This window comes from Takifugu flavidus, chromosome 10, assembly GCF_003711565.1.
Source record: "Takifugu flavidus isolate HTHZ2018 chromosome 10, ASM371156v2, whole genome shotgun sequence".
Lineage (NCBI taxonomy): Eukaryota > Metazoa > Chordata > Actinopteri > Tetraodontiformes > Tetraodontidae > Takifugu > Takifugu flavidus.
Genome location: NC_079529.1, coordinates 3,141,869 through 3,168,700, shown reverse-complemented (window position 1 = coordinate 3,168,700; position 26,832 = coordinate 3,141,869). Strand labels below are relative to the sequence as shown.

The 26,832-nt window shown below is 47.2% G+C and overlaps 1 protein-coding gene across 2 annotated transcripts; it reads right to left on the bottom strand.

Annotated features, from left to right (window-relative positions):
* Positions 1 to 8,091: 8,091 nt before the first annotated feature.
* On the bottom strand, positions 8,092 to 26,537 carry nkd2b (NKD inhibitor of WNT signaling pathway 2b). Of its 2 annotated transcripts, none has more exons than XM_057046294.1 (10): positions 26,271 to 26,537; positions 26,096 to 26,122; positions 25,914 to 26,005; positions 11,671 to 11,731; positions 11,438 to 11,556; positions 10,237 to 10,332; positions 10,010 to 10,151; positions 9,742 to 9,799; positions 9,525 to 9,646; positions 8,092 to 9,432 (listed from the first exon to the last, which is right to left on the bottom strand). In XM_057046294.1, the coding sequence occupies exons 1-10, from the start codon at positions 26,293 to 26,295 to the stop codon at positions 8,834 to 8,836; spliced, it is 1,341 nt and encodes a 446-aa protein (XP_056902274.1). In that variant the 5' UTR covers positions 26,296 to 26,537; the 3' UTR covers positions 8,092 to 8,833. The 2 variants fall into 2 exon arrangements, with proteins under 2 accessions (XP_056902274.1, XP_056902273.1); XM_057046293.1 differs by having other exon boundaries at positions 9,525 to 9,649; positions 26,271 to 26,536.
* Between the last annotated feature and the right edge of the window lie 295 nt (positions 26,538 to 26,832).

Sequence of the window (26,832 nt, the reverse complement as noted above, 5' to 3'; positions counted from 1 at the left end):
CACTGAGAAAGAGGACAAAGTGACAGCGTTGCCTCCTTCCCATCTCCCGCTAAACACAGGAAATCCTTGTTCCCAAAACGCGCTTTGTGTGAGAATGTGAAGATCACATTAAGTGGGCCCGTACGCAGAGAAGGTGGGGAGGATGAGTAATTGGGTTGGTTTATATTTAGAGGGAGGATCGACATTCTTGCAATTAGAGGACATCACTACAACGAGCTGAGTGGAGATTTGGGCTAACTACCTTAAAAATAGCTGATCCAGTTATTGTACATAACCCAAGTATAATGTGTTACAGACAGACACATAGAATAGGCATCAAGTCACGCACTGTTTGTGCCATGACAGGCCCTGTAATTTCTGCTGCACTGGCCACTCCGACTGGGCTGGTTCCACCACCAGAAAGGAGTTCTTATAAAGATCACTTCCCTCATTTAACACCTTTCTCTAAAAGAAAGAAAAAAACCCTCCTTCTCCTCTTTTTTAACTTCTTGTTCTGAGGCTGAGCAACGACGCAGCTCACGTGAGATTCAGTAGAAGCCCCAGACGGGCACGCGTCCACGGCCCAGGCGTGTCAGCCCACTGAGGCTGCAGCGCACCCACTTAGAGCAGTTTTGAGTTGGTCCTGTCTAATTTTGGCCAAGAATGTGAAGCTGCAGCCCAGACCTTCACAGAGTGGTACCTACTTGTATTTTAAAGCAATAGAGAAGGACAACAGCTCAAATGACTTAGGTTGGACTGAATAATATCAATTCAGATGTAGATCAAAACAGATCGTGGCATTCAGATGACACTGCTGGTGTCCCCCTTTTTGAGCCTCCTGTTTGGGACCGCAGACGCATGGTTCCTCTGAGTCTGCCGCCTCTACAGGAGGTATCAGCGCACAGCTTCCTGTTGATAGAGGTCCAGACCAAACCAAAGTGCAGTGGGAGGACCGGTAAACTACACAGATCCCAGAGTCACAATATGACTGAGCTTTTCCTGATATTTTTGAGTTTAAGACAACAAAAAAAACCACCATCACCACCAAAGTCATCGGTCACATAGAATCAGCGACGGTTCAGAGCAGACTGGGTCAATTTAGCCCAACATGTCTGTACAAAACAAGCCTTCCTGTTGTTTTTCCACGGGCACTCACAAGGTTTAAAATAGCCTTATTTACGTAGACTTGTGGTAAACAATATTTATGCGATCTGAAAAGGCAGATAGGACATCCCCAGGGGTGGCACGCCATCTGATATGGCCGTCGAGGATATTCTGGTGACACGAGAGCTGCAGTTTCATCATTTCTCAACGTCACATCTCTCCGTAGCTGCAGATAAAAACACAAGATTTACGGGGAGGGGAGGATGGACACGGTGCATGTTTGGACTAAAGAGTGAGCTTCCATTTCCATCCATTCCAAACACACAACACAACACAACACAACACAACACAACACAACACAACACAACACAACACACACAACAAAGCAATGGCTATTTTCTAATACAAGAAACATTATGCAAATATATGATCTGTTTTAAAGGGATTTAATTTCTCTTTCTCTCTCTCTCTCTCACACACACACACACACACACACACACGCACCAAACTGAGGAATGTGACACCCTTGTCTTACCTCACTTCGTACCACCCTCACATTGCCACCCAGGCCACCCAACAACAGTCGTGATTAAAGCTTTCAACTCTTCATTCTCTGGCACGTCTGGGCCGCAAGATGTCAGTGATTATCATTTAAATAACCAGGCGATTATCACGTCTGACCAGCATCCGACTGCTCTGAGAGGATCAAATGCTACTGCTGCTGCTGCTACATTGCAGTATCACGTCCACTGGGGACAATCTGGGGAAGAAATGTATAAAAATAAGGTCGAGGTCATTTCGGGATGAGATACAACAGTGAGGGTGCCGATACTTTTTCTTTCACACAGCCTTGTGAGCTGACATCACACCAGCATCCCAGCTCCCACAGGCTGAGCTCCAGCCCCCTCTGACCCTTCCCCATCCGGTCCCAGCTAAGTGGGAGCTCTGAGAGAGCTGTTCCTCTAGACACAGCGGTGCTGTTGCACAGAATTCAGATCGATTATCTCGCCGCTCTAACAACAGCTACACAACCCCCCCACCCCTCAGACAGGACCCCAACTCTCAGCCCCTCGCTGCACTTCGCACCCAGAGGCAAACCCATGCGGACGCCCTTTCACACAGCTGACACCGGCTATAGAAAGCCAAACTTTGCAGACCGTTTCTGACGTCTTATTCAGAAAAGGTTTTCCACCTCAGAGCTGCAGCTGTTTGGCCAATTCCTGCTCTTTATTGAAGGCGGTGACACCTGTCGCTGCCCGGTTTACCTCGGCCCCCCGCGGGGCAGATGTCCCGCTCCAACACAAACGCCTGTGTTTTCTCAGAACGCAGCAGCACAGGTGGCTGCAGGAGGCAAGGTCGAGTTACAGCTCCCACAACTCCCACAGCTCAACCCATCATGGAGTCAAGGAGAGGACGTGTTTAGTCTGACTGTGTGTGTGTACACTACAGTCTGTACCGCGCGGGCATGCGGTAAACACTGCAGTGTAATTTAAACACGCTCATTCGGATCATTTTGTAAAAACAGTTGTCAGTAGTCGTGTAATGAATGTTCGCTCCCCTCTGCACGTTTGACCAAATGTAATTAAACTGGTGCTACAAGGCAGAAAAACAAAAACACAAACTGGCTGTCGATTCCCCCCCGCACAGACTTGCCCAGATAAATGTGCAACATTAAGTCTGCTGAAATAACAGTTTTCAAAAGCACATGTCCAGTGTGGTTGGCATTTATCATGTTATTACTGACATCTCTCTTAAGTAATAATGTAACCCCGCGTTGGCCTTCCCCTACATTGTCCTTTGACTGATCAAATTATGAATAATAACACGTTTCAGCACTATAAACTGGCACCATTATTCTAAAGCCGTCAACTCTGACAAAAGAACATCTTGAACCTAAAGTGGACCTTTACTCACCTGACGGATGCAGAATCCCAAATAATCCCAGTTCAAACGGTTGTATTGTACTGAAACTTGGCACTCACCTCCCTCAGCTCCCCTGCCTTGAACGCATGGAGGAGTCACAGGCTCTCTGGGCTCTGAGGAGCTGACAGCTGTCTAACCAGAGGAGAAGACCAGCCCCCACATTCTGAAAGAAACCTGACATGTTCCATCAAATGCGTTCTCTTTGTTGACTGAGCACAATCGCAATATTAAGGCTTTCCAGGCAGAAGCTTTCCCGGCCCCTGAGGCATCCCAATTCCTCGGCGGGGCGTAACCCGGCCGTTTTATCTACAACCATCTCTCTCCTGTGTGTACACAGCGAGTGGAGCAGAGATTCTAGCCTGTCATGTCAACAAGGTCGGTACAACTGAACTTTAGTGGTCTATTTAACGCACGCAGGAGTGTGACAAATGACATTTTCACTCCAGATTGGCCCAACATCTCTGTCCCCAGTGGGATTTTCCTTCATCTACAGGCAATAAAATCCAATAATTAAAGGTAAACCTCACCCAGCAAAGCAAAGGGCCTCCAGTGATGGCACCAGATGTCAGTCTGCATTGTTGCATGGATTAATAGAGCCACTCAGCAAACACCTCCAGGTGTGCATTCCACAACACAGGGGTTAAGGTGGAAGCCCCACCTCCAGATTAATAAATGCTGACTCTCCTCTCTCTCTCTGACCTCAGCAGCCAAGGTTTTGGGTGCCACCTTTACCTGGACAGATTAGAGCTCTAAAATGGGACTCTTTTTCTGGAAATGTCTTCAGAGTGAAGTGCGTCATTGATACTGAATGATGATGGGAGTGGGTGGTTGAGCTGTGGTCTCAGCTCTACACCTGGACTCCCGAGGCTCTTTAATCTTTTGCAAGAAGCCACAGAAATTAGAGGTCCCGCTCCTTCAAACTAGCAAAGGCCTGTTCACCGTAAATGAACCAGAGCCGGACAGAGTCTGTGCCGAAAGGAAAGTTTAGACGACAGAACAGGAAGAGAGTGGAAATTATGATCAAATTCACCAGAAAGTTGTATTTGTGACATTGTATATTTGTCAAAAACAATTCTATCTGTTAAAAAAAACACACACACAGAGTTTCTAACAGTCGATCTGAACTAAATGTTCAGTGTCAATTAACTTAATTATGCCCGGGAGAACAAAATCAAGCACAAGCCTCATTTCCAGTAAACCCAAGTATGCGTGACACACCGATAAGCATCACAGGAGCAATTATAGGCATCAGTCTTAAGACCCTGCACCTGATAATCTATACAAATAAATGCACATCTGAGATGAAGAAGGAGGGAGATAGAAAGCTAGTGAGGGGAGTAAAAAAGGGAGGCCAAAAACGATAGGGAGGGCGAGGCGTTTCCTGTTTCCATAGCTCTAATTATACCAGTCTCTTGAGGGGCTATGGGGAAGAGGAATTTTGTCATTGAGGGCTTCTTCAATGGAAGAGTTGCTGTGCATTTAAACGCATTAGGAAAAAAGGCAAAACAGAGGAAATATGAAAATCAAAGCAACAGAATGCACCAGGGAGCTTTTAAATAAAAACTGGAATAATTGAAAAAAATATGCTCAGTAATGTGTGATTTCATCTTCTCGTGACCTGTGTCATGTTAATGATTCCTTCCTGTTCAAAGATGATGTCATGGTAGATGTCTGGAACGCTGCGGCTTTTGAGTGATGCTGCAAAAGATTTGTGGCTACTCGTGATTTTATCTGAGGACAAAGCAGACAGAGACGAATTCTGCTTCTTTAGTTCACTGCTGAAGGAACCGGAACACTGCCCCCCTCTGGTGAGAACCAAATTTAATAAAAATAAAATCTCCTTTTTCACTACATGGCTCGACATTAAGTGCAGACGCGGAGACTTTCTGTCTGCTGCATTTCAAAATAAAACACTAAATCTGGCAAATAACAATAGAGGAAACACCCATAAAGTTCAGGCCTGTAAACAGGCGACAGGCTGAGGAACAGTATTATAATCGGTTTGACAGCCCCAGTTTGTTATGAGCCCTTGGTCCATCTATTAGTATGCAGAAGAGAAGATGCAAGCTGAGCTGAGAGAGAGAGAGCGAGAGAGCGAGAGAGAGAGCGAGAGAGAGAGAGCGAGAGAGAGCCCACTGCCTAGCAACCTCAACACCAGATTGAGAATGTGTACAGTAGCTCGCAGTCTGCTTTTGCTTACTCTCACCAATCCAGATAATTACTCACAAATACTGGAAAACCAACAAGGAGAAAGTGATCCAAATTTAAAGAGCCAGTTCACCCCAGAAATGGCAGCCCGCTCCTTCACATAGGTACAACTACCCACACAACCAGAGGCGATGATGGCACCAACTTCAAATGTGAAAAAACACAAAGATTTGGTCGTTTGTGTCAGTAGAACCAACTTAAAATCAGCGAGGACCCTTCCAAATGTGTACTTTTGTCTCTGCATCATCGCCTGCACCTCCATCCATAGAATACTGAGTTCAGCTTCAGTCGGGTTCGAGAGGGTTCCCAACAGCAGCGGGGAGCCACACACTGAGAGAAGGCATGTTTTCTTTCCCCTTTCCTCCCAAATTGTAAAGACTTGTCATAAACTACGCTGGTGGCTTTCACACCAATCCCTGAAAAGTAGCATCCACATAAAAAAGGCTCTAAACTGTTTGTCTTTATGAGGCTTTCACTGAGGCTGTGCGGTTTGGATTTGGAACTTTTTTTCTTTTTTTGAAACAGCACTAAAGTTTGACTTATTACTTGTTCAATAAAAATATAGTTGTGATGGTTAATACTTGATATTAATTGTAGGTGGTTATTAAGCTTAAAGTCATTCTCTGTCACATGCACTTGTCTAAATTTGGCCACCAGCGAGGTTTTACACCAGTCGGGGGGGAACAGAAATCTCCTCAAAGTGCTGAATCACTCTCAAATTAAGATAACCAGGACGCTCACCCGCTTTTGTGCCGTTCCTGTAGTGCCAGAAGTGGTAAACTGTTTTCCCTCCATATTTAATTCTGCTCCGTTTCGGGTGTAATCGGGTGGAAATTGGGGGAAAATAGGGGGCTGTGGGGGTGGTCAGGGTCGGGGTGCGGGGTAGAATGGAGCAATTGTTCTGATAAAGGCCTCACGTTGGGTCCACTTTGATGTTCCTCTGGGGATATTTTGGGATTTTACAGTAGCATTACACTCCATTATTTCATGCCTGTTGCTGGCAATAACAACCCTGCAGAGGTCATCAGAATAGACTTCTACTTTTTATTATTTTTAAATAAATGTTTAGATTGCAATAATAATGAAATACAGTTCACCACATTCTCAGTACCACGAGGTTGGTTTTACACGCATGGAAACCCAACAAAAATTCAACTTTGAGTTCCTGTTTTTTGCTTTTCCCCATCGTGTATACAAGCAGACAGGCTCCCACTGATCTATTATGCAGCAGAGCCTTTCTCATGCATGTCTTGAATGAAAGCCAGCGTATCGATGGTCCGGGGATAATCACGTTTTCCTGAGGCAGGCTTAGCCGCACTAAATAAGCCACACAGCAGAGAGAGGAGGGGGGAAAGGTGGGTCACACAAACACTTGTCTATGCGGGGAAAGATGGAGTCCCACCACCAACCCGTCCAAAAAAAAGTTCAGTCTAAAAAGTTTCTGACGGACGGATGAAAAGGGAAAAGAAGCGAGTTCGGACTAGAATGGAGCTCGGAACAGAGAGTTTATGTGTTGGAACTGGATGCCAAAGGGTTCCTACCTCTCGGATTTGTCCCTCAGCAGGTGCATCTGGCACGTTTCAGAGATGCTGCAGCGTCCATGACACAAACCGTCTCCTCTGCCAGTTTGCGCTTGTTGCGCAGCCTCAGCGGAATAACGCGTCTGCGGGTTGGTCTTAAAAGAGGCCAGAAAAGTTGCGGATTCCTGCCCTTTGCCGTCAACTACTTACTCGGGTTTGCGATTGACAGAGTTTAGTGCAGCTTTTCCAAAGCGCACAAAGTGGATATTTGCATTAGGCCGACCCTCCCCTCGCCTTTCATAGCTGCCATTGTTTGTCTCAGTCGGGGCTCGGATTCAGTCCTTCTCTAAATCCCTGACGACCGAGGCAGGGAATGCTGCTCTCTCTGAACCGCGCAGCCAATTAACAAAAGCGCGCAGATTTGGGGCCGCACAAAAGAAGTACATTTATTACATGTCTGGTGATACTTTTAATTATCTTTAATGCCCAGAATAATCTGTCCCATTTAAGCCCACTTTAGCTCTGACTGAGCACATTTGTCGTGTGATCATATAACGTAAGATAAATTCATTTACCCAAATACAAATGCACATTTCCAATTTCATGCAACTTTTCTATAAGTTTGAGCCGCTTTTACGTAACTGCATGTATATGGAATTTGGAATTTAAAAAAAAATAATTTTGATGTAAGAAGTACGTGATTATTGCATGAACAGACAGGTCAAATCTAGTTTTTACAGGCATGCTGGCCTGTCTTTACGCTGGAGCTGTAGTTTAAACGCCACACGACTGGATCGGCTGTTCTTTCAGTGGATTCTGATGCTACCTAGCGGCTGACCTGGAGACAACCTGTTGATCCGCCTGAGGACAAGCACAGGTGCATCTGATGGACCTCATCACCTCTGTCTGCTGCTTTGCACCGGGGCTTTGGTGTGATATTACTGCATTATTTGTTTCTTAGTTTGTATATTATTGGTATATTACATTATTTTCATGCAAATGGTAAAATACAGATTGCCCCAGCACAGATTATGATGCCATGCCTCCATTTTGGTATGTAGATCCCATTGTGGGGTTATTTAGCACCCATTACTTCCAAGTTTTTCACCCTGAGGCACTGGAAAAAATATTCATCCTGACAATCAATGCTTACCCGAGAGTGTGAGGAGCAAACCAAAATGAGTGTAAACGTAAGTAGGAATCGTTTGTGTTGTGGACTGTAACAGGAACAGAGTTGTTGCTGTCCTGCCTTATTCTGATGTGACCTTCAGCACTGATTCCTGTTTCTCCTCATGTGAAATGACAGTGAAATCCACAAGGGGCACGAGCGGGACAAACGAAGCGGTCACTCCAATCGTATAAATGAACTAAATAATGTTTATTAAAATTTATAAAAGGCAAAATACATATATGCATAATTATATCCGTGATGAAATATGCATATACAGTAAATAATTATACAGTAAAATGTGTTTACATATATATATAACTTTTTATTATACATATAGCAAGATAAATTTGCATTAAAACTGGCAGTGGTGATTTCTTCCCCCTCTCCCCTCCCTCCTGCTACATGCACACACCCACACACACACACACACACACACACACACACACACCTACACACGCACACACACCCTACAGGAAACCCCTCTCCCTCTGTGGAGAGCTTGAGGAGCAGCAGCACCTTTACACCTGAGATCCATGTTTTGGAAAGGTCCCCCTCCTGGAACACACCCAATCGAACTTATAGCTTCCCGGGATTTCAACCGACAGCATCAGGAGGGCATTGATGGTCCAAAGGCCTCTGATTCCTCATGTGGTATCTCTTCCCTAAATTAAGATGGGTTAGCAATCCCAGCGGAAAAAAGAAAATCTACGCAAAGACTTCAAAAGTGTGCCACACATTATTACATGGTTAACTTCAGAACAACAATCCTTCTGGTCCAGTATCGTCTGCTGTCACACTTCGTGGTTCCTTGTCAGATCGCAGCACCTGCAGAGCTTCAAAGAGGAGAGTGAAAAGATCCCGGAGTGAGACTGGTGTAGCTGGTTGTGGTTGGTCCTGTACAGTTCCAGTGGCTGCACTCTGAAGGCAGTCAAGTCTGATGGTAGTGGTGGTAGTGGTGATGGTGGTGGTGTTCGTGGTGATGGTGGTGCTCGTGCCGCTGCACCACGGGAACCACGAACCCTGGGCTGCCGGGAGGCCCGGACCCCTGCTCCCTCTCCAGGCTCGGCAGCACGGAGGGCACAGCTGGCTGCTGGGGGTGTGACGGGGGCGACAGCGGGGTTTTGGATGGAGAAATGCCATCACGCGCCTTTGCTCTCACGCGTTTGCTGTGGCTGTATTGCAGTGGGTGCTGATGGTGGCCGGACGACTGGCCTTGGTGGGGTAAGTGGTAGACGTCCTGACCTCCGTGTCCAGCTCCACCGCTGTGCAGCACACTTGGAGGTGGGTGGTGGCCGTGGCATTTAATGGACTTGCCACCTCCGCTGGCTCCATTATTCCCTCCCTTGTAGGTTCCTTTGGGGGATTTGAGGAACTGGGTCTTGCTTCGCAGCTCCGGAGCAACGTAGGTGTCGCCGATGACCTGCGAGCGCCGATGGTGAACAATTTGGGCCTCCTGGGAGCGTGAGCGGGTCTGGCTCTGATGGCTGCGACCTTGAGCCTCCTGAGGTGGAAAGGTAGGAGGGGTTCCTGGAGAACCAACGAGAGATACGGTCTCAAAGGTTTTCCAGGTACAACGTTTAGTCCAATTTTTACAAAGCAAAAGAACAACAGACACTTGCCTTCAAATCTGGAGGTGTAGTTCTCTATACCAGCGAGGTCCAGGTAGTGATTCCTCCTCTCTGTGTTCTCATCCACGCAGTAATGCCGACCCTCTGCAGCTGGAACGTCATTACTCTGCCCTCTGCTGCAGAAATAAGCAGCACCTTCATGAGCTGCCGTCTCTTTACACAAACTGGTCAACTGGCACTGTGCTTCTTCAGGGTGCATTCATTTTACCTGATGTAGGAGGACATCCTTTTGTCAGCCGAGCGCCCCTCCTCCTGATGGCTACGGTCTGAAGACAGACAGGACCAGAATGTTAAAGAATTCAAAAAGCTGTTAGATTTTCTTCCACCATTCCATTTATCCCCTTTTGTGTGCATGAAGCCGATTAAAAATTAACAAGTGAACTTTAGGGAAATAGACATTTTGAACTAAATTGTTTTAAATAGTGTTAAACCACGTGATATGGGGCAAACAAAATCCTGCCTGAGCACAGATCTACCTGTTCCTGTTTCTCTCCTGTGACACCTGGGCTCTGGGGTGACAGTCAGTTTGACGCGTAAAGTCTTGCTCTTGTTGTGGCAGGAGTGGTTGACGGAGGCATCCACCACATCATAGATTGTGTGCATTAGGCTGGACATGTCCTATGATGACAATCGACGCACAGTTTTCCATTGCTGTCTGTATAAATCACTTGCATGGTGGGTCAAAATAAACACACACACAAACCTCTTTTGTAACTCGGCCACTGTTGTCAAAGTCATAAAGAGTGAAAACCCATTCCTGGCGGTTGTCATCCTCCACAGAAACATCACACTCCAAATCCTGTGTGAACAACAAAAGCCTTCATCGTTTTTCAAATAAATAAATGAGAAACGGCAAGACGAGGCTGCAATATTTAACTTGAGACACCAGGGGGTAGCAAAGCGCAACCTAATCAGTGATCATTGCAGCCAACTCTTACTTCTTAAACTTCTTCTTAACTGACTTCTTAAAAGAAACAAATGTTGTTTTTCTTCATTTACCAAGGGAACAGACGGAGGATGATACTGTCCATTCTAATTAAAGTCATTAAACAGTCCTTTGTGCATGAGTTTGGACTTTCTAGCAAGAGCTTGGGAAAAATTGGGGTCTCATCCAGAAAACATTTGACATCACTCAATCTTTTGGGTTACAGACAACAGAGCAGAGTCTGGCTGAATTTCAAGTTTCTGAATGTTAACCACTCTCTGATGTGTTTATCTTTTGTGGGGGAGTCCAGAGAGATTATGTGGGGTGGTATCATTCCACCATTGTAATCAGTCCAGGGGCATAAAAGTTCCCAGCCTGTGTTATATTAGGTTCTGAAAGAAGTCTCAACCTTCTTACATGAGGAGGAAGAAGTGCTAAAGACCAGAAATACCAGAATTGATGGCTACTGCGCAGATATGACCAGATTCACACAATAAAGGACAGACATTATACCATCCAGAGCCTACCAGATGTGTGAGTGACATCTAAACAGCTGTACAAATGGATGCACAACTTGGATGGTTAAAAAAATGAAGGGAAAAAAGAGTAAAACACAAAAAACAAAAGGTGAATGTGAGAGAAGCTCTTCATCTCATGGGAAAGTTTTAAGAAAGAGCAAACTGGGCTTGTGGGAATACTGGAAACAGTTGCTAATTTTCAGGAAATCAGGACAGATAGTAGAAGAGGAAGATAACCCTGGCTGCACAGATCACAAGGACACATGGAGCAGTTTAGAAGGTTGTGGGGTGGAGGAGAAGAACAAACACAGACAGACCATAAATCTTATCTGCGTGTCCACCGAGCCCGAATGGAAACATTCAGTTATCTACTGGCTGATTATCCACCTCCGCGCAGAGTATCAACTGATGAACATCTGATCAGAAGCTAAGCTACATTATTGCAACGTTAATAATCCTACATCCAAACTGATGCGTTTCTTCCCGGCAGCTTTGGTGGCATCCCTCAGAACGTCCTGTTCCACGTCCTCCGAGTGAAGATAGTTTTCACAACCCTCAGCTTTCTCCGGAGGAAGAAGCACTGAAAACAAAGGGGGGGGGGGGGGGGGGTATTTAATGCCGTGTAACCCGGGGAGAAGTTTGTAAGATGGCATTTCCTTCTTCAGACAATAAGAATACGTTCTTCTCCACCTACCCTCTAGGGGACAGTGTTGATCTGTGAATTGCGCATCCTTCGGTTCACCATTTGGAAACTCCTGGGGCAGGGAAAGAAATGAAGAGGTGGGGGTCAGAGATGTAAGCGAATCTACAGTTCAAACCACAGACACAGGGAAAACAAACAGTTCCAGCTCAAGCATTTCCTCTTCAGATGAGAGGCAGAGGAGGCTGGAGGCTCCAGCACGGCCAAACACTTTGAACATCTGCACGCCTATTGTGTTTCGCTGTCTGGGACGCAGCAAGTGTGGCAACAGACACGTTTTTAAAGAGTTCTTTCAACTCTTCAAACAGAACCCTCATATCCATCAAAACAACACCCGACAACCCATAATGCATTTCATCATCTCTCTGTGTCAGCCAACCTATTTATTCTCATTCGGCCCAACAAGCAGCCCTGAGCGGAGATACTGATGGGAAGGAACAAAGAGTTTGAAGTCTGAGGAGTTTGGCTCGTGAAAAAATTATTTATATTCAAGAAAAAACCACCTTTGGGATGAGGGGAGGAAAAGTTCTGCAGCCCTCATATGTTAATAATCTCTCCTGCCTTAAAGAGAACCACATTCTACTTGAACGCACACACACACACACGCACGCACACATTTTAATTACAAATGGATTGTGGAAACAATGAAAATTAAATGCAGCACAGGCCCTGAACCAAAAGCGTTTTAAACAACAAATGAGCCTCTTTATTTACATCATTCTCAGCCCTCCAAGCTGCTCTGCACACGCTTTGAAATGAGACCTCGCCAGACTGCAGCAAGACAAATAAAAAGCAGACAGATGCAGGAACACTAAAGAACTCCATGTACCTTCATGGAGGCACAACTGAGGGTCCGAACATCTGTATGCGTTTAGGTGAACCCCCCCTCCTTTCCCCTTCCCCTGTTTCTCAGAGTAATGACACCACCGGGGGCCTGTGGTCCTATTTAACAATCTCAGAACCTGTGATTATTCTTCACTTCAGAGGATGATACCTCCAGCCTGTAATCTGTGATCCGGCCCTGACCCTCACTGCCGATGTGGGGGGGGGGGGAATGGGCTGAGTGTCAGGGTTAAGGCTTGGACTGGCCCGGTAAATTGGCCGACGGAGACATTGAAAGAAAACAGCAAAGGAGTGGAAGAGGGAAATGGGAGAGGGTCAGGAAGTAAGTGGGTGGAAGAACACGCTAAAAGACGCCGCCGACGGGGGACGATAATGAGCAGAGAACTTTGCTAAAGGGGAAATATGGCCTTTCTGGTGCTTTACGCAAGCCCCCGTGAGCTGAGTGGGGGAAAGTGGAGGTGGACATTCTATCAACCCTGGAAGGATTTCTGGGAAAGGTGGGGAAGGAAAATGGTGAAGCTCCCTGGTCCCCAAACACACAGCAGTCTTTAATCACCAAATACACGCTAGAGACCAGACGCATCTCAAACACACACACACACACACACACACACACACACACACAGTTCCATCTTTTGTGGTTGCTGCAGCCAAGTGTTTGTTTACTTTCTCCGCTGGATGCTTTTATCTCCTGCCTTGTGCTGCAGTCCCTTAATGAAGGGCAGCGTGTACGGAGGAGGGAGTTCACAAAGACGCGCCGTTTCGGGAACATCAAAGAGGCGCGGAGCCGCTCTCCTCGTCAACACGAGGGCGGAGAGCAAGGTAGAAGCGGCGCTAAATGAAAGACAAGACGCAGTGTTCGCGCGAAATAAATCAATCAACAGCGAATCTCGCCTCTAATTAAAATTCAGATGTCTGGGGACATTTTGCTGAGCACACAAGGAGGGAGCCGCGCTTTGGGTTACTCGCCCAAACCGACTCCCTTCTCCACCAGCACCACCTCCATCCTCATTACATTCATTGGGAAAGCTAATGAGAGAGCAGACTGGGTCCGACCGCAGTCTGCAGTTTATCGTCTACACACATGGCATCTCCATTCACGTCGCCCACAGTGTCAGGCTCAAATCTGCCCACCACATGTGTAATTAACTGCTTTCTGGCATCCAGCGGCCCTCATTCTTTCGCTATCGGATCACAAGTCCGGGCCACACAAATGTGTTTGCATTTCGGGGCGAAATGCTCCCAGTTTGTGTGGAACAGCAGAACGCGTCTTGTGATATCCACATCTAGGCCGCGTGTGATCTCAGGTGTGGGGACGACAGACGGAAAGCAGCGCAGATGCTACAGGGAGATGACAAGCAGCTTTCAGCTGCCTTCAAAAAAAAAAAAAGCATTGGAAAAAGGTACTGACAGAATTCTGGTTCTGCCTCTGAGATGCCTCGGCATGAGAGACAGACAGGGGAGTGTGTGATGTTGGAGACCGTTTAATGGCGCGGTTCTGCCAGGCTTACCTAAAGCCTCAGACTTCTGCCAGACTTTTATGTGGGATAGGGCAACCAGGTGACATCAGACATCCCCCAGCACTCACTCGCTCTCTCTGCCCGCCCGCCACACACCCACCCATCCTCCCACTGGAAAACACTGCACATCTTTGTTCTCATGTCCCCACCTCAAGCTCCTCTAAATAAAGTGCACATACTGCTTTTAGACCCTTCTTCCAACCATATGATGCCGCTGTTGTTGAGCATCACAGACCGCTCACAGGAAAAGGAGCATGAACACCTGGATCCTTTCTCACCGTCATGAAGATGAGCGGTTTTCAGAAATATCTTAATCCCCGAGTGTCTTTAGATCCTCACGTTTAAATATTCCGATTCAGAGGGTGTTTCGGGAGGCTTCGGTTTTTCTTCTACGGGAAGTTTTCTAGAAATTCAGCGTTCGGGGGAGCGCCGCAGGGAAGCCTTGATGACCACCGGCTGACCAAAATTCGCACTCCCAGAAGCCATTAATTGGGTATGATTGCTGGGTTCCCTTGGTGATAAAAACTGGGATTTAGCACAATCAACACAGAGAAAAGAGCGCTGGTTCATAAACAAACTGCATACGCTTCACCGCATAATGAAACCGGAGAGGGAGTGGGGCCATTGAGAAACATAAGCCCTCCATTCCAAAAGAAACCAGCCTGGCCTCCACTCAAAACCAGATGTGAGCGGTTATGCTGAAAAGAGGCCGAGCAAAAGCAAGACGGGGTGAAAAAGAGGGGGAAGGGGCAGGAGCTGGAAATACAGGCAGAGTTAAAGGCAGAAGGCCGCTCACAAACCTTCTGTCCCGAGATGGTCAAAGAACAATATGTTGCTCTCTGGACAGCCGGGATGAAAGTTCTCTCTCTGCACCTCAGATTTTAGTCCAAGTTGGTATAATTACTGTGCTGAGAGTCAACGGGGCAAAATTGGCCTCAGCACGTATTGGGTAGCGATAAAATAAACAGAGCTGGATCGGAGTTAGCCTGCTCAATATGGTCATCTCAACCACAGTAAGAATATGAGATAACCACGTTTTATGAAGCGGTTTCTCTCTACACACTGTTATCCTGACAGAGTCCTTCAAGGTCAAACTATACTGGTTTGACCCTTGTCGTTACTCGCTGTGTTTGCCTCTTGCTGAGGGTATTTCTTTAAGCTGCGCTTAGGTGCCTTCCTGTGAATGGAAATGAAATCAGAGCATGATGCATTTCTGTCATCTGGACTCTCCCTGTGTGGCAAAGATGGCAGATATGGCCTTTCCAAGGTAGCCGAGGTCAAACTGGAGGCAGGACCTCTCCCTTGGCAGGACATGAATCACAGCGGCGAAGCCCCTTTGGCGCTAATAGAACAACAGCTGTGGGGAGAGACGAGCGTGCCCATCTATGTAACAAAAGCATGTCGACCACTAAACGGTCGCGCCCCTTCCAGCAGGACAGGACATTTCCTGCAGTCCGCGCGCTCCTCCGGCCCCTCCTGATCCCACTGCCTCTTCCTTTCTGTCACTCCGACTGTGACACGCTGAAAGGAATCAGCGCAGATTAGCGTCACTCGCTGACCACCCTGCATCTGCTGCCAGCGCTGCGCACTGCCGGGCTTGATTAAAACGGGCTTTGATAGGAGCCTGCGTAACGTAGCGTCAGCCTCTCAGCTGTCACGCTGGCAGCTAGCGCGGGCACTCGGAAAAAGGTGCTTCATGCCAGTGGCTGGTTTCGCAGCCGTGGCTGGGGTTAGGCAAATGTATTCAATTATAGAGGCTGGCGGCTGAAAGCGTGGCCGCGCTGGCAAACGTTCAAACATTTCTAGTGACCGTCTATTTAGGCGGTCTATACGGTAGCAGCGGTATCTCGAGCCGCCTGTCACACCCCGTTTCAATCTGTCGGTACGGCATTTAAAGCACATTAAAGTCAGAATGTTTAAGGAATACTCAACAGAGCAAGAAACAAAACCAAACTGCAGCCGACCAGCAGAGGGCCGATAAAGCCTTTTGTCTATTTGAGTGATTTGTCGGTTTGATGATCACTTTGGCTGCATAATAACACTCCGCAAAAGCTATCATCCCTTCCCCACAAAAAAGTGGACAAGATACCAGTAGACACACAATCTGGATTTCAAACACACAACCGGACCAACAAGAAAGAGGCGGCGCAGGGCGACGGCATTTCAAAGTCTGTGTCGGACAGGCGGTTAGACTCCGACAGGATATTCCTCTGTTTCTGGCCTCCATGTGAAATTCTGTAAGCTCCTGAGCAGGCCCCCGGCTCTCAAGGCTGGCCAATGGGGAGCGTGCCCGGGCCGATAAAGCTCGGAGGATTTGTTCCACATTCCACAAGCCCTTTAAACAACATGCAGATCTCAGAATGTCGGGTTGGCGGGCGAGGCGGCCCCAGCGTCCATCTCATTATGGCCGAAAGTGACTCCGCTTTCCCTGGGTCGTGCAACCCCTCCTGCCAGCGTCCAGCTGAGCGGCATTTAGAAAGCGGTGAGCTGAGAGGGTGTCGTGTAGCCAACCGTTCGGCGTAAATCAGCCCTTCAAACTGATCGCCTGTCAGCTACAGTCAACAGGGCTTTCCCGGCACCCCATTTCAACAGCCTCTCAGCTGTAATGGGGCTTTTTGTGTACTGCGGTTAGTGTCGGGTTGCAGCCGGCCATCCGAGGTTGAGATGTCAGTTGTAATTGTTCTCACCTGCGAGATAACCACCGACGTTGATTTTCTCTCTGCGTGTTCTGCTAAGCTGAGCGGGATCTGAGTCACGGCTTTAAAAAGCGGGCCTGGCGGTTCACACGGGCGAGGCTCTGTAGTCGGGGGCCCGTGGAGCCACTGGCGTTACAGCACTCCTGCGGGTGACTGAGAAATGTAAACAAGCTAGGTGGCGGAAGGACAGCTGCGTACCGGCGTGGAAGAGAAGCAACAAAGGCTGAGATTTACTCACTCAAGGTCACGTTAGGGAGCAGAGCGCCACGTTGTAATTTCATTCATGTAATCGTATGTTTTTAGCGCTCGACTTCAGTTGTGAGACCATTGTTTTCACAGTTTGAATCCCCAAAATTTGAACATGTTTGTGTCATATATCTATTTAATTAGTACCACTCTTTTCTTGCCTGTTTGCAATTTCACCAGCTCATTCTCTGCTTACTAGCCATTTCAGCCCTCGTTAATGTAGCGTGTGGCTAATTTCAACATCAACAGCGCACTTGTAGGTCTTTAATCACTCACATGGTTATTCGCGTGAACATTAAATTTAGCCTCTATTATAACCAAAATAACGGGGAGCTGGCTTTAGTTCACAACATTTATCCCAGTTTACTCAAATTGCTAATTCTTTTGCTCATGTAATTCACTTTCAGTGGGTGTAATTGAGCTCTCTGCAGTCCGCTGAGTTGTCTATTCCCTAGTGTCGGACTACCACTGGCTGAGAATAACTGGAGCGCACGCTTTAATTACATCTATCTGAACCGTAACAACTGCAAAGGTTCGGCTGGCTTGTGAGCGAGCTGCTGCTGGATTCACGGTCATGCCTAACAGCGGGATTAGCAAAGGTTCAGGGTCAGAACCACAGTTCCTCAGCCCGCTGGTTACTACTCCCTCTGGAAACCTGCAAGGAGAGGCAGAGATGCATGCGACTGACAACGATAAGAGAGGCTTCAGCGGCTGTGACCAATCAGCCAGTAATGTAGCGTACACTCTCAACGCATCCATCTGGGAGACTTATAGGGCAAATTGTGACTGGAGCCAGCCCTTCAGAGAGATTCTCACTCCATGGTCAGATACGTATTAAAGCAAAGGATTCAAAACATACAACCCAAGCATGCAGAAACCCTAATAACTCATATACCATCGCCTTGTTTCTACGCCCCCTGGCACAAACCGCAATTCCGACTACACACCACATGTTTGCATGTTTGAAACTGTTCCTCCGTCATGTTTGGGGGAAAATATATTGGCTCTGCAGGCTGTTGCAGTTTTAACAACAAACACCTTAAGGCTGACATGCAGGGAAAAAAATGGATGTGGTGCATATTCAAAGCAGCTGCGCCTCTTTTTATCTCGCAGATCTCTGTGGTTGTTAACTCTTTCCGCCTCTGCGTCTCCCTGCGGTTGCAGATTGTCTGAAATGGGAATTCTTGACACATAGAAAACAGGCTGAATTCCAAGCTGCGAAGTTCCTCACAAGACTGGAACTGGACACGGAGTCATTTCAGGGTCAAAGATTTTCCCTTTTTTTCTGGAGGATTCCTGAAAAATCCACTCCAGCTGAGCTCAGGAAGCAGATGAGACTCTGTGATCTTTGGATGATGCGGAGGAATCTTGGGATATGTGAAAGGGATCATTGCTAAATGGCCACTGGCTGCACTGTTCCGGCGTATGACACCCAGAAAAGGGGGACAAAATTAAAGGGGAACAGAGGAAATGTAGGAAAAAAAAGAAAAAGAAAGCAGCACAACATTCCAGCAGCAGATTACTGATGCCCCAAAATCACGCAGAGCTCATTCATACTGCTCCTGAATTATTCTCAAAGGAAATGACTGATTGAGGAGGGGGGATGTAAGGGCAGGCACATGATGAATTACTTTTGAAAACATTGCTACAAGACATGAATTTTTAAGTTCCCTGCTGCAAACTGCGAATTGTAATTTTACATGTGACACAGAAATATGCCAAAAGGGGGGTTTCTGCAGTTAAACCTCAGCCAGACCTGCAACATCTGAGCCTCCTGCTTTTGGACTCCGCCTGCCATGTGTGCACTTTATTGACCTGACAGACTAGCCGTGTGTGTGTCTGAAACACTGTTCCCCAGTGTGAAATTCTGCAACGCAATTCATCCATGGCACAAGCACAGATCAAAAGGCTACGGTGGAGAGGGGGCAGCTCAGCGGCGCACGCAGAGAGCTGCTGCTTTCACAGCCGTAATTACTGGAAAGCACAGCTATATGTGGCGAGTAAGGGAATTTAAAGGGAGACGGGCGAGCTTAGCTCGACCGCCCGTACCTTCTTATCTTATCTCAGGGTATAAAGGCAACAAAGCTGATGAAGCCTGGTCTAGTCTGGAGGCGGTCCACTTAAAGGCACTAAGTGCGACACTCTGCGTTTGATAAAACGCTGAAGGGCTGGATGAGCAATAACACCTCAAAACTGCTACGGGATTATCAGGCGCTGGCAGGATTTAGCAGTTCTCACATGTGAGCGTACGGCAGTGAGGGTCAAAGTTCAGATATTCCAACACAGTGGCATTCTTGAAGTGATAGGATCAGCGAGCCTGCATAAACACAGAGTGGTAGGTGCCTACTCCTTGGATCCATTTGATAGGTACATGCAGGCAAATCTGCCAAAGGTTTTTTCCCCAGTACATGTTAGTACAAACAACACTTACAAACTCACCACAGCGGCGATAGGGTGAAGGGCGTTACAAGAGTGAGTTTTCTTTGTGGAGCAGATGGTGTCTCTGAAACGACTTTCAGCAGGGGGGGGGGGGGAGGGGGGGGGCGTCTCAAGGAGAACTGCTGTTTATTTGAAATGAGCCTTTAGGTAAACATGCTACAGGGTACACAGGGCCAGGTCAGCCCGTTTGAAGTGGATGAGCTCAGGAAAGAAACGGGTGGGTGGAGTGGGGGGAGAAGAAAAGAAGGCTGCCTTCAGAGGAAATGAGAACAGTGGCCTCTTTCAGCTGTTTCATCCTCTCCCTCTACCTCTGTCGCATCTAGAAAGGAGCACAAAGGCTGTATGGAATAAAAAATACACCGACGCAGATTGTGAGGAGTGCCAGCTCCCCCCCCTAAAATGTACTCAATCACACCGCAATCGTTTTCCCCCTAAAAATGAAATTCTGCTGAAATATTACCACCCACTTCCTTGCTGCGGGGGAACCTTTTGATGGTTTTGATGATGGCGACGCGTTGGCGTGACAACGAGCGAGTTTGGAGCTATTCTCCATCGGACAGGAATGCAACGTTCGGAGGGAGGGCCCGACCTGTGCCGTCTGCGGAGCCTGGATCCCAGCTTTGAAGCCGCTCGTGTGTTTCAACAGCTAACCGCTTTCAGATGGGACTGTAGTGTTTTATGAGCTGAGTAATGGCGATACCTACACATGTGCAGGGCTGGGGTCCCAAAAAGGGGAGAGGGGGGGAGAGAGGGAGGAAGGGAGGGAGAGTTGGATGAATCTCGTGGCGTTGATGAAAATGGAGGACGTGAGGATCATTTAAGTGCAGATTCCAAGAACAGCCAACCCAAAATATGGATAGTACGTGCACATTTATACGGCGCAATCTAAACAGTACTCTGCTCTCGCCGCTGGGCTGTTTTATTTAGCTGACAGGAAGTCATGGTTTGCGGTGTGTGCCGTTTCGCCAGCCTCAAACCTATAAAGGCGTCAAGCTCAAGAATGTCGAGGAGGCAGTGACATTTCGAAGCGTTCGGCAGTGACATTAGAGCGCTTTGTTCAAAAAACACCAAAGAAAGGGAGGGTTATTTACCAAAGGGCGCAAATAATGTGGCAAAGGGGCGCAGATGAGGAGCTCTGAGATGCCCGGCGAGGTTTAAAAAAGATTTTATGTGTCTGCCGAAGTCCTCGCTTCTCTCTTTATGTACCCATGTAATTGAATTCTCAGGCCTCTGGATCAGGAACGTGTGAAGGAATGGCGAGCAGAGTCCCGTTTGATGTAGCACAACAATTGGACCTTCTCCTTCAGCAGTTTCGTTCTGAAACAAAACCGCGCTCGTGCGTTCCCGTAGCTATGACGGTTGTGCTGCTATTAAATGTCGCCGTGCCCTCACAACACGTCAGGTCTGGTCTTGACTTTGCACGGATAATTTTGTCTTTCCACAGAAATGTCAAGTGTACAATTAAGTCCTGTGTGCCTCACATGAAGGATACCCACCAGTGCCATAAACAGCGCAATCATTTCATGGCTGAGATGAAAAAACGATATTCCACTGTCTGTTCTAAAGCTTGCAAAAAAAAAAAAAGAGCCCACTTGGAAAAGAGCTAAAGCTTGCTAAGGGGGGAACATGGGTTTATGTGGAAACATACCTTACACACTAAAATGTAATAACCTTTGAGTCTCCCGGTGTTTTACTTGGCTGAGTGAAGTGTGGGATCAAACGCAGACTGCGATCCAGCGGACTTTGCCAAAAATGTCAGCACTAAGCTTTGGGCTCCAGCTTTCAGGTATTTTCTTTCCTTTGGCTCAAGCGTGGAGCCAGACCAGCGTTAACCCTCAGAGGGGCTGCCCCCGAACAGCCACCGACACGCCGGCCACTGCTTTTACCAGCTACCAAGGGCACTTGCGCCGCACCATTGTTCTCCAAGATCTGGGATGGCTTCGATTCAGGAAGTTGACAGAAATCACACAGTTCACGACTCGATTGAGCCCTGCGAAGCGGCCCTGATATATCTCATAAATATCATAAAAAGCAGCAACAACAGGACGTAGATAACTCCAAAGGTGACAGAGGCGCTTTCTGTGCGTCTGCAGATAAGAGCTCCAACAATGACGGCAGCCGCAGGACTTCTTTTGTCTAAATATATACTGATGTCATTTGCAGTAGAATTAATTGTATATGCAGCGAAGGTGTTAATTTCTTGAAGTACGTGGTCAAACGGGAATTTAGCATTGGCTCCTGCAAACGTCCATTGTTGGATCATTTCACAGTCCATAAACAACACTTAGACTGGAGCGGCTAGATTTGGGATGCGTCACACTTTCCTGTCCCCTCACAAATTGTGACTTCCTAAACGAATGAGATATAATGTGTCGGCATTCGCAGCGATTAGACGAGACAAGACGAGATTTACAGATGCTTTTGTGAGACGTGATGGTTGGGAAAGACCAGTCTGACTTCTTGAGTTTGAAGACTTCTGGTGCTCCAAAGCCGAAGATCATCAGGAGTACAATTTGTATCTATTTCCGCATGTCGCTGTGCATTTAGGAGCGCTGTCATTCCTCAGCAGCAGGACTTGCCCTCATAGTCTCACAGCGCTCTTTTGAATATTATTTACTTTTCAAACACTAAGACAATGTTTTATTACCCACTGAGTAAAATGGCCAGCTGCCCAGAGCTAAAGAGTCAAGGTTTTCCACGTGACGTCGAACAGCTCTCGTGTTCTCCCCATGGCGAGAGGAGCCAGGGAAGGGGGGAATTAGAGTGAGAAAGTGAGCAGACTGCTTCAAAGTGCTTCAGACAGAATAAATACACTCAGAAAAATAAACATTTGATCCACCAGCAGTGTCCTAATGTCTCTCTCCATTAGGCACGAGCCGAACTGGCCGATCTTTGACTCTCGCCCAGAGAGGGAAAGAGAGGGAGAGAACAGGCATGTGGTGAATCCCACCGCCAACAGGAAGAACACGAGCATCTCGCACCAGTGCTGCGTCTCAAAGGCAGCAAGGTGATGACGTTTACACTGACAGAGAAGTGAATGTTTGTTCTGGGCAAATGGAAACCAGTGTTGAGAAAAAATACCCCCCCCCCCCTCATGTTTGACAGCTGTTGCCGATTCATAAAGGATGTAAACAAGGGGCAGCGATCGATGCTCAATAGCAGAGGGGGGGTAAAAAGGCGAATTGCCCTTCCCCTGCTACCTTCAGAACCTCTCAAAAGTCTCCCCTTTGAAACAACGCCCCCCCCCGACCACCTTCTCTCCACCCCAGCCCCTCTCTCACTGCTCCAGGATTCTGCTGTACAAACCAGGAACAGATGTCTGCCGGGGCCGTGCTGAAAGACCCCGCTGTTCTGGATGCCAGCCACATGCTTTTCATTCAGAGATGAAGGCTCACAGCCTGCCTTCTTCTGAAGCCAATTTCCAAAAAAAAAAAAAAGAGAGAGAGAGAGAGGTGGAAAAAAAACAAACTCTCCCGACGCCTTCAACAGCAGGACACACAGGAGCGCACCTTTCTGTCTACCGCGCCGTGTGATGCTGGACCATTTCTCTGAAACGATGCCTCGACTGAAGAAATTACCTGTTTTAAAGTTCATGTCTGCAGAGCGGAGCAAGATCTCATTTGCGGTCTCCGCTTTAAGATTACGCAGATATCCCAGGCTCGGGTCCAAACTCAACAGCACTCGCTGGTGAACAGAAGATATACCCTCGTGTCACGTGTGGTGAAATTGTCCAAACACAACATCCACGGGCCAAATGAGGATTTTTACATACGCTGGGAAATTCTTACTCAGAGATTCCAAATGAATGTTAAAAAAAGGACTCTGCTTGGAAACACTTGCATTTAAAGTAGATTTAAAACAGCAGTGAGCTCTATAAAGGTCTCTACAATTCCAAATAAATTAGCTTTCAGAGCTCTTCAGCCATCCAAGTGGATCCCTAAATCAGCTTCTTTTTTTTTAAGTGTGATATCAGTAGCCTTTCCAAGAGGAAGAATAAAGGTCTTTGTTGTGGACGTTTAAAATGTTGACAAGTTCCCTCCTTAAGGGAAGGGAAGTTTAAGGACAAAGGCTGAATTAGCCTGTCATTATTTGAGGCATCAGAGCGTGTCTGTTTTAAGCTCTAAAATGAAGCTTGGAGCGTGTGTGTGTGTGTGTGTGTGTGTGTGCGTGTGTGTATGTGTGCGCGCGTGTGTGGCGTGCCTTCAGACTGTTGATGTTTCCAGAGGTGCAACACAGCGAACCCTCTCAGATCTCGGCCAGTAAAGAACACAGGTTTGGATAAATACGATGTTGGGAGACTTAAGTCTGCATTTTGTGTCTTAAATAAGTAAAGACTAGTCTTTTTGGATCGGGGGGTGGGGGGGTGACGGCAACCACAGATTCTTGGACCTGTTGAGACCTTCGGTGGCCCACAGGCCAGGTGAACCGTGTCATCCTGAGGATTCAGGTAAAGTGAAGATGCTCCCGTACTGATATTCTACAGAAATATTCCTGCATGTCATCGTCCTCAATTCTTGCCGGAGCGTAAAGTATTTGTGCTTAAGGAGCTGATTTATAGAAGACATTCACAGCTTTACACCAGCTGATGTTGGACACCACCTCGGCTCCCCCCCCCCCCCTTCCAGCCGCAGTTGCAGCCCATCCTTCAGCCCATCCCCCTCCGGAACAGGGCGAGGGGATAGAGGGGTGAGGGTTCGGAGGCTCCACTGATATCAGAGCCCTTTTATAACTCCCAGCTCTGCGCTTTGAAGTCTCAGCCAGACAGCTCAGGAATCCTACTCCCCCATTTGACAATGGGGAGGGGGGCAGGGCCCAAACTAAACAGCGCGTTTGGCCAATCTCCTCCTCCACCAAATGATCAGTAATGTTAGCAGCCCCTGCTGCTCACCACGCAGGACCACGTGAAGAACTGCTGAGAGCTGTTGTGACAAGATTCTCTGGAGGAGCAAGTCCAGATGAAACCGATCTAAAAATCATCAAACGCTCTTTAGACATGATTTCCTGTGCTTTTCAGAATCTTGAACTAAATCCCAGACATCGAAGAATCTAATCTAATTACATCTGTACAGCCTGTGACGACACAATCCGGTCCCAGGGGAGAAATGATTAATGCTCCATCGGATCAAACAGGCGCAGGGAAAAAAAAGATCCGAGTTCGAGCAGGCGGAGGCATCGTGCCTTCGGTCAGACAGGCGCACGTCGGCCCTGTGAAGCTGCTGCATCACGAAACTCTCAAGTCTGAGTTCAGACGCGCTTAAATGTTGCAAATACAACCTTCTTCCAACCAAAGCTTCCAGAGTGCAGCCCTGCGCAGGGTTCCCCGTCAGAGGGTGACATTTTGCTAGCGTGCAGGGGAAAGGGGCGGAGTCGCCCATCTTTTGAAAATGGCGTTAACAGCTTTGAACTATTAGTTTTAATTTTCTAATGGAGAATTCTCAATTTTGTTCTGCATTTAAATAAAGGACAATATCGGGAATATCTGGGCGGGAAAGGGGAGCTTTGTTGAGTTAACTTTCACCAAAAAAGCCGCTTTGGTTTGGTTTTATGATTATTCCGCCGAGCGCACTACATCACAATACTCCAGGTAAAAAAAAAGACTAACCACAAGAACAAATACCAGTCAAATCTTCAGTTATCATGTGCCAAACGCTGCATATAAATGCATGTCAGGATCAATATGTCACAGCAGACGTGACCGCAGTTGTGATGAGTTCACTTCCTCTCCGAGCAGTCTGCTTCGCTAAACACTGACAGTTAGGGGAGCCAAACTTTGACTGTAACTAATGAGGCCAAATGAATCATGAGAATGACAGAAGTGAGGGTGGAGCACGCCTGCTAATAAGTGTCAAGTGTCTGCCTTCAGTGGTTTCCCTCCGAGGGAGTCGGATCCAGACTCCTTTGAAGCAGAGCAGAGCTGACTTTTAATTTTCCCCGACTGGGTGGTTTACAGCCCTGATATGATCTATAACTCTTTAGTATTACAACCAACCCACCTCAGAGATTCAGCTATTCTCTGTGAACCTCGGCCTCCCTCAGGTAGCCGACGACGTAATTTACAGAGATTATTAATTTAAGACATAGTGTGAGGCATTTCGTGGGGGGGGTACACAGAGCTCAGCCTTATCCACACATGCACAGTATCATCTTGTTCTCAGATCTTTCAAAATAACTAATTTAAAAAAAAAAAAAACTGAAAACTTAATTGATCGAATTAGAAAACAAGCAGCTCCCTCAGAACTGTCCGTGATGAATGCTCCATTTATGACACATCAAGAGAGGATTCCGTGACAAGGAAGAAGAATCCCCAACACCAAAGCAAAAGCGGGTTTCTTTGATGCTTACTAAACCCGGGTTCTTTCTTTTATCTTTTGGAGAGGCTGCTTCTCCAGAAACTTAAACTCGTTTAGTTTCAGACAGAACATGCAATCACAATAAAGTTATCTTGTGCAAATGATGAAGGGAAAATAATAGCAAAAGTCAACGCGATTCATACCTGCGCGTTCTTCAGCTTGTGGTCCGCTGCGCCGTATCTCTCACACTCCTCCACCCCTCTCCGGAGGAAAGCGTTCACGACAAAACTGTCTCCTGGGGGAAAAATAAGGAACATGAACATTCAACTGCAGATTTATGACTTTATTTTTTCATGATTAATTGTCCTCGGAGATCGGTTCTTACCTTCTGGGTTTTCTCTGCGCTTACACGCTTCAGTTGCGCCAGAAACAGAGATGCAGAACACATAAATTATATTATTTTTTGACACAGATTATTTCTTTTGCGCGTGTTATACAATCAAATGACAGTTGATTAGTCGGGCGGTGTTTATTTCAGCATGAATTTGCAGCTTTCTTACCATGCTTTGACTGAAGTTTGCCCATTCTCAAGTCTTGGATCAATAAAGACTCCCAAATCGGACAACAATTACTGCCTCGGCATGGTCACATTGTGTTTATTTCGCCTGAAGAAAACTCCAAAATAGTGCAGCAGCGAGCGTTGAATGCGGGTGTTGGTGGAGAGGCCAGTCTTCTCGGGATAAACCAGTAAAATGATGAAGGTGGGAGACGCGGCTCTCTCCAGGCTTCTCTTCGCTGCGATTGTGGGAGCGCATCGAGCAGCGCGCGGCTCCGCGAGCCCCGTGCGTCAAGACACGCACTTCCGCTTCGGGATTTACAAAATAAAACGCCGCTCGCGACCGAAGCGAAGACGGAAATGAGGCCAAAGCTTCTATGTCGCCCCCTGCTGATAGGAAGCGGTAAACACATAAGCGTCGCCTACTTTAGGTAATTTAAGTGCCAGTAGACTGGAAAGTTATAGTGTTCCTTGGATTTATTTTCTATTTCAAGTGTAAAAGTACATTTTTAATTCTTAGTGTTTCCTTAGTTATGGAAAACATTAAGTAATAATGCAAGCTCATC

What these genes read in the sequence shown, in the direction of transcription:
- nkd2b (XM_057046293.1), bottom strand. Translation starts at nt 26,295, where the DNA reads ATGGGCAAACTTCAGTCAAAGCATG. An exon ending in CAAACTTCAGTCAAAGCATG is followed by an intron (nt 26,123 to 26,270) that starts GTAAGAAAGCTG and finishes GCGCAACTGAAG; the next exon opens with CGTGTAAGCGCAGAGAAAAC. An exon ending in AGGATGTCCTCCTACATCAG is followed by an intron (nt 9,650 to 9,741) that starts GTAAAATGAATG and finishes TTATTTCTGCAG; the next exon opens with CAGAGGGCAGAGTAATGACG.